General features: G+C 50.8%; 1 protein-coding gene across 1 annotated transcript in view; it reads left to right on the top strand.

Annotated features, from left to right (window-relative positions):
• Positions 1–4,417: 4,417 nt before the first annotated feature.
• Positions 4,418–10,202, top strand: part of SNCB (synuclein, beta) — a 9,020-nt gene continuing 3,235 nt past the window's right edge. Inside the window, exons 1-3 of the mRNA XM_008584926.1 lie at positions 4,418–4,545; positions 7,062–7,103; positions 7,324–7,442. Coding sequence (XP_008583148.1) covers positions 4,425–4,545; positions 7,062–7,103; positions 7,324–7,442 — 282 coding nt within the window. The 5' untranslated portion in view covers positions 4,418–4,424. The remainder of the gene's footprint in view (positions 4,546–7,061; positions 7,104–7,323; positions 7,443–10,202) is intronic.

The following is a 10,202-nucleotide window of genomic DNA, read 5'->3' as shown; positions in this document are numbered from 1 at the left end:
AAGCCATTCTTAAAAATTAAATTATATAAGCTTGCAATTAAATGAATTATGTTAAAAAAAACAAAGATAATAAATACTCATCTCAGAACTTCATAATTTTATTTATTATCTATGGTCTTAATATTATTTTCAGGGCTGCATGATTAGCTCACTTTGTTAGAGTGTGGTGCTGGTAACACCATGGTCAAGGGTTTGGAACCCCATACTGGCCAGCTACCAAAAAAGAAAAAAAAAAGATTATTTTTATCTATGTTATCTGTGTGAAAATGCTATATAACTGAACCAATTCTCTGTTCAGTGACATCACACTGACAACTTGAAATCAACCATGGTGGGGGTGTTTACACCATGGATATCGACAAACCCTACACAAGGTATTCCTTCCCACCTGCCCCAACCTTGGAGAGCTGTTGTGCTTTCTGTTAAACACTTCCCCAGTACACCATGGCCCAAATCTATACCTAAAGCCAGCTTGGAGTGCTTTCCTGAGCTCCGGGCTCAGATGCCCTACTGCCTGCTGGACACCTCCTCCAGCGTGTCTAGCAGGCACTCGCCATGCCCCAAACAAGTTCATCATCATCCCCCAACACTGCTCCACCCCCTCAGTGGCTGTTTCATTTTGCAATATCTTCGCTCACTCTGTTCTCCAAGCCAGAAACCTGGGAATGTTCCTAGACTCATCCCTCTCCCTCTTCCCCAACACCTAGTGTCACCTCCTAAGTAATATCCAAATCTCTCCCTCCAGTGTTCCAGCTTTACCATGGCTTCCCTTGCTCAGGCTTCCTTATCCCTCCTGTGGAGTTTGGTCCAGCCTCCTTGGTGATCTTCCTACTTCCATCCTGTCCTCCTCCAGCCCACCTCCATTGGCCCCATAAAATGCAAATCTCATTAATTATCCTATGTGCTTAAAACCCTTCAGCGACTTCCCATTTCCTATAATATGAAGTACAGACACCATTCATCGGGTCGTCCTTCTTCCTGCTCTCTCCTATCTCCAGGTCAGTCCTTCTCTATCCTTCTTCTTCATCACATACTTTGACACTCGGGGGTTTTTAATCCCAAGCCACAGAAATAACTTTTGGCTAATTTAAGCAGATAAGGGGTTCATTAACAAGAACTGGGCAGCTCAAAGAATCTCTGGGAGGACCAGTGACTCCATCTTGGAGACCACACAGCCCGGAATGGTGCCCCAAATTCCACTGCCAAGCAGGTGCGTGAAGACTCCGCTGATGCCACGGCTGAGTGTGGGCAGTGTGGCTGCCCTGTTGATGCTGGACACTCCCACAACAAGTGTCACTGCTGCCCATGGTCCCTGGCAAGAGCTTCCACCCCAACACTTCCTCTCCTCCCCAGAACAGACTCCCCTCCTTCCCTGCTGCTTCCTGTCACTAGCTTCAGGTTCCAGACTGGGACTGGTGAGTCTGAGGCCCCAAATGTTAGTCATGTGTCCTATCTGCAAGGAAGGCTGAGAAAGCAAGTATTTGGTATTATCAGTTCTTAGAGGGGACAGTGGGACTCCACCTCATAAGGTGGGGGATGCTCTAAACACAGGAAGGGGGCAGTTCCAATGCTGAGGCCCAAAAGGAACAGATGTCCCCTATGCTAGTTTTTTAAATTATACAAGTAAAATACTAACCAAGGTAAAATAATCAAACAGCACAAAGAAGGAAGGTGAGGAAATATAAAAGCCTCTCTCCCTGAGTCCTCTTAGTCCCATTTCCCAAGATCAACTACTGTTGACAGTTTTTTGGAAATCCTTGCAGATAAGTTCTTTGTGTGTGTGGCTATAAATAAGTATGTATATGTATTAGTCCATTTCTGTTGCTTTCAGCAGAATACCTGAAACTGGGTAATTTACAAAGGAATGAAATTTATTTCTTACAGTTTCAGAGGATGGAAAGTCCAAAGTCCAAGGAACACATCTGGTGAAGGCCTTCTTTCTGGTGGTGACTCTCTACAGTGACACAGGGTGTCACATGGTGATAATGTGCTAAGCTAGAGAGTTAACCTCACCTGCTCTCATTTTAAAGCCATCGGAACCATGCCCATTACTCCATGAATGAATAAATCCATTCATGATGGCACAGTCCGCACAATCTAATCACCTCTTAAAGGCCCCACCTTTCAAATACTGTAATTGGATTTCCCACCCTCTTAACACTGTTACAGTGGAGATCAAGTTTCCAATACATGAATTTTAGGGGGACACATTTGACCCATAGAAGTATGTATTTGTATATAAGGTATAGATGTATAATGTATATAGTATGTGATATATATCTTGATATATAAAATATATATAATATCATTTTCCATGTTTCAAAATTGGTTCCTTCCACATATTACAGTTTGGCAGCTTGCTTCTCTCCCTTAACACCAGATCTTCACACACTCCCATGTCAGTACACATGGGACAAGCTCATCCTTTCTGACCGCAGCAGGCATTTCCCTGGGTGGATGTACCACAATTAACTAGCCAGTCCTCTACAAGTGGACATTTAGATTATTTTCAGTTTTTTGCTACAATGAACTGTGCTGCAATGAACATCCCCACAAGAAGGTCTTTGTGCACTTATGTGAGTAGAGATGTACAGGATAAATTCCTGGAAGGGGAGCTGTTGGCTCAAAAGGAGCATGCATTTAATGCTTTTGGTAAACATTGCCAAATTGCCTTCCAAAAAGCCTGTGCCAAGTTGCAGTCCTACCATCAGCCTGAGGACATCTTTTTTCAGGCCCTGAACAGTCTGGCTGTTGGCTGCCCCCTCACCTCATCACCTGTCACTTACCTTGCGTTTCTGGCCACAGTACCTTTGTCCATGCTATATCCACAACTTAAAATTCCCTTCCTCCCTTATCTGCCGAATGAAGTCCTACCTGTCCTGCTAGTCCACAGCTCAGATATTAACCTTCTCCTTATGACCTTCCCTGGCTCCCCTAAGCTGTCAGAGTTGCCTTCCTCTGGGATCCCACAGCTTCTTGGGCATAATTCTGTCATAGCACCACCTGAGGGCCTACTGTGTGCCTGGCATTCTATAATCATTTTGGCAATTTCCCCCATAACTACACAAACAAGTGTTCTCCTCCTCCATCCATCCTAGCTCTCCAGCTGCACTGCCTTTTATCTGTTCCTAAGCCCAGTCCTGCCTCAGGACCTTTGCACTTGCAGTTCCCGCTCCGTGGATCTTGCCTTCACCCATCTTGGCCTCTCGGTGCCTCTGTGGGATCTCTGCTCCAATGCACCTCTTTGCAGAGGCTTTTCCTGACCACTGCCTCAAGCACTCCTCTGGTTACCCTGTAATGTCACGGTTTTATTATCTTTATAAGGCTTCTCACAAGCTGAAATACACTTGTTTGATTTGTGTTGATGCGTTTATTTTCAGTCCTCCCTCCCCTCTCTGCACACACACACACGTCAATGGTAAGCTCCCCCAGAGCAGGGACCTTGTTTTCGTTCTCCACTGTCTCCAGCCTCGAACCTGCGCCACCTGTCTAAGTGCTCCATAAACATTCGTTGAATTAACCATCCGTGTTTTACAGAAAACTGGCATTCAGAAAGGAGAGCTGAGTAGCCCAAGGTCCCACAGTTAATAAAAATCACAGGTGAGATTCGAACCTATCTGAACTCCAGAACCAACCGCATTATTTCTTCCCGACTCTTAACACGCGGCATTGTCACCCTTCCCCCAACCCCCAACAGACTACGCAAGTCTCACGTCCCTGGATCCCCAGTGGCCCGCCCCAGGAGGCTCGTCTGCTCCGCGGAGATGTCACCCTCCCCGCCCCCTGTCAGTCAGGCCAAAGGGGCGGTGCGGCCTCNCGCGCGCCAAGCGCTGGGAATGGGGAATGGGATGGAGATGAATAGGGGACTGGAGTGGGATGAGGAAGGGGTGGAGAAGGGTGGGCACATGGAGGGGGTCTGGGGTGAGAGGGGGCGCCGGTGGGGGCGCGTCAGTGTGCAGCCCGGGGCATGTGTCTGCTCCTCTGTGTGGACGTGCGTCCGCGCCCGTGTGTGTTGGAGTGTCCGTGCGCTTTTGAACGTCCGCGTGTCCTGTATGTGCACGTGAGCGTGTCCGTGGTGTATGTTTTTGTGCATGACCGTGTGACTCTGCCGTGTGTGTACAGGCAGGCCCCGAGTCTTCGCGCCAAGCCCGGCACTCCGGTTCCGCGGGGCTGCAGGTTGCAGGGCCCCGGATAACCGAGGCGGTGGCCCCTCCCGCGTCCCCAGCTTTCAAGGACGCTAGGACTCGCCGCGGTCCTGAGGCCTCGTACTGACGAGGGGTGCGGGGAGGCAAGAGGGGACTCCAGATCCAGAAGGGCGCCCCAGCCTCAGGGAGGGGGCACCCGCGTCCCTCGGGAGGGGCTGGGGTGAGGGTACGGAACCAGCGCACTGGTACCAGTGTGTTCGCTCTCCCCAGGCCGCCAGGATGGACGTGTTCATGAAGGGCCTGTCCATGGCCAAGGAGGGCGTTGTGGCTGCCGCGGAGAAAACCAAGCAGGGGGTCACCGAGGCCGCCGAGAAGACCAAGGAGGGCGTCCTCTACGTCGGTGGGCGAGGGGCGGGGCTTCTGGGGCTGCGGGGTTCGGGTGACTTCGGAGAGTGTGGGGCCAGGGCCTCAGAGAGAGTGGGGGTCTGGGCAATAGAATATGAGTCAGCAGATGGGGCGGGGTCAGCAGGGTCACAGGGGACGTAGCTAGCTGATGGAAGCCTGGGGTCAGTGACGAGACCTGTGAGAGATGGGGACAGGGTGGGGGGTTAGTAAGGGTGGGGTTCAGCTGAAAGGCCAGGGACCAATGCAGTGATCAAAGCAGATTGCCTCCTTTTTTTTATTCTTACTGTCATTATTGACAGCTACCGTGAAATGCCATCACATCCATTACCTCGTTTAATGCTCCCAGCCCATTCTACAGATGAGGGAAGCTGGCGTTCCCCGAAGCCAAACTTACCTTGCTCAAGGTCACACAGTTGGTAAAACCTGAACCTGGGGTTTGAACCCAGCTTTATGGACTAGGAAGCCCCAACCCTCCCCTTGTGGGCTCTTCCTCGTGTATTATTTAGGGCTTCCTCCAGCTCTCCTCTCCAGCTACCTCCAGGTCCCCCTTCTTCCCAATGCCTGTGGTTCAACTATTGCAATCTCTCCTCCACATCTACCATCCCTATAGCTGCGAGCTGGTGTCAGGAGAAAGGCCAGGTGGTTAAAATCTCTCACCCTAACTGGGAAAGGAGACTGAGCCTGCAGAGTCATTTGCATAAAGGGAGGAAAAACCGGAAACTGACGTTTACTGAACCCATATCATGATTCAGGACTTGCTTCTGTGGAGCAGGTGTAATTATCCCCTATAAAGGCACCAGAGGGCTTCATAACTTGCCAAGGGTCATAGTGTATTTGGATTGTGGTTATTTGAAAAATATTTAATGACCACCTGGGTCATTAAAGATGCTGGGGGTGTAACAGTGAACAGGAGACAAAAGTGCCCATCTCCTGATGGTGATACAGAGTATTTCAGTAGTGGGATTTGACATCAAGTGGCTGGGGTGGGGACCACTTTGGGGTAGGGTAAAAAGGGTAAAAATAGAGACGGCCTGAGGAGATGGCATATAGGCTGAGTCAGAAAATGGACCTGTAGAATGCAGGGCAGGAAGCAGTGGTCGGAGATGAGACCAGATTGCTGAGCAAGAGCCTGTTCATGAGGGGGCCCTTATAGGCCTGTGCAAAGCATTATTATTATTGCCACGAGAGATTGTAGAACTGCCATGATCTGATTTCAGTTTAGAAAGTTCCCTTGGGACAGAACAAATTGCAGGGTGGCTGGGGTGAGGGCAGTGGGGATGGACACTAGGAGAAGGCTTGACCTTCTCCTACATCTGCTGACCCCAACTCTGGCCTCCCTCCTTCCTCCTCCACCAGGCCTTTCACCCCTGTTGACCCCTGGCACTCCTGACACTGACTCTCTGCTAATAGACTTTGCCCCTCCAAACCATGCTGCCTTTCCCCTTAGATTGGCACCTCTTGTTCCTCCCTCTGCCCAGGAGCCCCCAACGGCTCCCCATGCAGCCCACCCCCTCCTATCTCTGGGTCCTGGCTGGCCTTCACCCTGAGAACCCCATCTTCCCACTCTTCTTCTCCCCCCACCAGCCTCAGCCTGCCCAGACACTCATATCTGGGTCAGCTGTTGTCTGTGTTGCCAAATCCTTAGGATGGGAGACTCCCAGCTCCTTTGAGGACCCTCACTCCCCACCCCAGATCAGGCTCTCTTGCCTTTCCCAACGACCCCACATTTTGATGTGACCAGGTTGCTACCCTCCTGGGAAGGCCCAGCCAGTGCCATGGGTGCCAGTCACAATCTGCACATTGCCCTCAGACCCATCCTGCACCTAAGACACTCCCCACTTTGGCCAGAAGGAGAGGTTCGCACTCTCGTTAAAAGAAAAGGGTCTTTAGAGGAAATAGAGTTGGGTGGTGGTGGGATGTGGGTGTCCACAGGTGGGTGTGGGCCATGATGCATTGGGGGCACCAGGCAACCTTTCAAAACACAGAGTTTTGTTGTCCCCCAGCTCCACCCCCACCTGCCTTCCGTCCTGGGCTACATACTCACGAGTGGTTGATAGTGGGAGTTTTGGAGTCAGAAAGACCTGAACTTGAATGCCAGTTTAGCCACGTCCTAGCTGCGGGACCCTTATTGAGCTTCTGTTTTCCAACTGCAAAACAGGGACAATAGCAGCACATTGCTCCCAGGGCTAGTGGGAAGGTTAAATGAAATGGTGCCAGTAAAGTGCTCTGCACAGTGCTGGCTCTCGCCGGCATCCACTAGAGAGGTGCAGGTATCATATCAGGTGGGGAAACGGGAAGTCCTGAGGCATGGGGGCTCGGCGAAGTGATGAGAAGGGGGGTGTGGCATGGGGACAAAGATTGTGGGAGGTGGGGACAGAAGGAGGCAGTGATGGGGCCAGGGTGCCCACTGCCACCTGCATCCCTCTGCCCACTCTATTACCACCACGCTGTGCTGGAGTCTCTATCCCCTCTGCTCAGAGCCCTTAAATGTGCTCCTTTTTCTCCCTGCAGGAAGCAAGACCCGAGAGGGAGTGGTACAAGGTGTGGCTTCAGGTACCAGCCCCCTTCCCTCACCCCCTCACCCCAGGCCTGTGATCTGGCCAGGAACCACAGGGCAGGAGCAGTGAAGTGGGGGGGAGGGGGAACTCCCAAGGCTTTTGTAAGTGGGGGGTACTCCATGGGGAGGGCAGGCCCTGGGACAATATATGGAGGGGCATCATGCCTCCTTCACCCTGGCCCCCAAACACCTTCCCCAACCCCCTCCCTACTCCAGTGGCTGAGAAAACCAAGGAGCAGGCATCACACCTGGGAGGAGCTGTGTTCTCTGGGGCTGGGAACATTGCAGCAGCCACAGGTCTGGTTAAGAAGGAGGAATTCCCTACAGATCTGAAGGTAAGCCATCGTCATGCCTAACACACACACACACACACACACACCAGGTGCACAAATAAACCTGCCACATCCTTTTACCAGGCCATCCTGGGGCACAGGCCACCTTGCCTCATAAGGCCACATAGGGCCAGGCTCTGTGCTGGGAGCTGGGGTGCAGAGAGGTGTTCGGCTATGTTAGACTCAGCTCAGAATGATTCTGCATGAAGTTGTGCATGGGTGTGATGCTACCTGTGACAGGGACCCAGATCTGGCTCTCTATGTGTATCCTGCTTGCCCCTGTGACCCAGACTACTTCTGGCCATGTCTGCCCGTGTCACTGATTTTTGTTCATTTCTTTTCTTTCAACAAATATCCATGCCAGAGAGGAATTGTTCTAGAGGTTACTGCAGTGAATAGGGTCCTACATTTGTGCAGCTGACATCGTAGTGGGAGAAGTAAAAATCAAGCCAGTAGGCAAGATGATTTCAGACAGGGATACATGATATAAAGAAAAGACAAAGGTGATGGATAGAGTCAAGGAGTGAGACGGCTACTTTAGCTGGGAGGGCTTCTCTGAGGAGGTGACACTTGAGCTGACACCCACGGACTGAGAGAGAGGCAGCCATGAGAAGACATGCGAGAAGCATATTTCAGGCAGTAGATGTACTTTCAAAGTACAAAGGCCCTGAGGCAGGTATGAGCAGGTGTGAGCCGTGGTGGGGTGGGGTGGGGTGATCGGTATGTCACACGTTTGTGCAGGTGTGTTTCCCCAAAGGAGTGGCGGTGGCTACTCTTGTGTGCATGGAGACAAAGGCCTTCATACCTTTAGGGTAGGAGCTGTGAGCTCTGGAGCCCCACAGGGCTGGGTTTGAATCCCAACTCTACTGCTTCCTGGCTGTGTGACCCTGGGTAGGTCCCATCACGTCTCTCTCAGCCTGATGATTTGCCTGTAAAAATGGAAGATGAACACAAGAGTTCTTATGCAGATTGGAGATAATACAGACCACAGGTTCTCAAAACTTGAACGTGCATCAGAATCACCAGGAGGCCAGGTTAAAATACAGATTGTTGGCCTCATCCATAGAATTTCTTTTTTTTTTTTTTCCTTTTTGTCTTTTTTTCGTGACCGGCAACGGATCGCAACCCTCAGTGTCGCGCCCGTACCGGACCGCTCAGCCAGTGAGCAGCCGGTCTGTATGTGGGATCTGACCCCTCGGCGGGAGCGCCGCTGCGCTCCCAAGCGGCACACTGTAGCAGTGCGCCACCGGGCCGGCCCTCATCCATAGAATTTCTGACTCACTAGGTCTTAGGTGGGGTATGAGAATCTACATTTCTAACCCCTCCCCCCCCCAAAAAAAATCCCAGGTGATACTAATGCTGCAGTTTCAGGGACATACTTTTAGAACCACTGATATAAAGAGCCTGGCTTGCATGTAGTGAGTGCCTAGGAAGAGACTGTGGCCACATGATTATGTGAGCACTCCATGTCTGCTCATGTGACATGGGGATCATGTGACCACAGGTGTGCATGGGTGTGTACCACCATGACAGTGTACCCTGTGGACTATACATGCGTGTACAGACATTCCTCGTGTGGGTGGTCTATGTTTGTCCCTGGACAAGTTCAGACTCTGCCTCCATGGGGGTGGGGGCTGTTTCTTTAATGTTTGGTTTGGGTGATCAGAGTGCATTCAGCATGAGCATTTCAACTGGGCTGTGGGAGACTCCACACCACCCTCCACTCCAGACATTTTGCATAGTCGGTTCCTTCCACTGTCGGAAGTCTGGGTTTTCACTCAGATCTGGTTCAAGTCCTGTCTCTGCATTTTACTATCTGTGTGACTCCCATTTCTTATAATCATGTTACCAGTAACCATTCCCATTTACTGATCTCTTGTATGAGCAGGCACTATCCTAGACGTTTTACGTGGAGTAACTAGCCCATTTTATAGATGAAGGAACTGAGGCTCAGAGGTGAAGTGACTTGCCCAAGATCCCAGTTCCTGCCTACCTGCCTTATAAGGTGGTCAGGAGGATAAGCTCTGGTCCATGTCATCGTAGTCACTTGGTACTGACACAGGACCAAGCTCTGTGCTGGAAGCTGGGGTGGAGAGAGAGGCAGGTCTGGCCTGACATGCTGGCCTTGAGGCTGTTTATGATTGGCCTTTGCACAGAATCATTTCTCTCTAGCGGCCTATCTCCTACCAGTGCTTATAGATACCTCTAGGCTGTTCTCTCAAGGGAGTTCAAGATCACAGAGTAATAATCCAATAAAAAAAAGAAAAAAGAAAAAAAATCCAAACAACAGCCCTTTGGGGCTACCAGGGTTGGGGGAAGCCGTGCAAGCCCAGGGTCAGCATTTCTGAGAATCTCTGCCTCCCGGCTTGCTTTCCATATGTGGTCATGGAATACTCCCCATACTCCTACAAAGCAGAGAGCACTATCCTCATTTCCCACTCAAGGCTGATGTGATTAGAGGTGAAACGACTTGCCTGATGTCAAACAGCGACTGAGTGGCCAGGCTGGGATTTTTCTTTTTTTCTTTTTAGCAAGAGAGGCTGGGATTTTTCTTAAGTGAATTTTTTATTGAAGTACAACATACATGCAGAAAACATGCAACTCCATGAAGTTTTCACAAAGGGAACCCCCCCATGTAACCAGGAGTCAGTCCAAGACAAAGAACAGCCCCCCAAATACCCACCTTGTGTCCCCTTCCAGGACCTACCCCCAGGGCCAGGACTCGGGCATCTAGGGCATCTAGAGAGGTGTCTGGGGCACTCA

This window comes from Galeopterus variegatus, unplaced genomic scaffold (genome assembly GCF_000696425.1).
Source record: "Galeopterus variegatus unplaced genomic scaffold, G_variegatus-3.0.2 Scaffold3407, whole genome shotgun sequence".
NCBI classification, from domain to species: Eukaryota; Metazoa; Chordata; class Mammalia; order Dermoptera; family Cynocephalidae; genus Galeopterus; species Galeopterus variegatus.
This window is presented reverse-complemented; position numbering and strand designations above follow the sequence as displayed.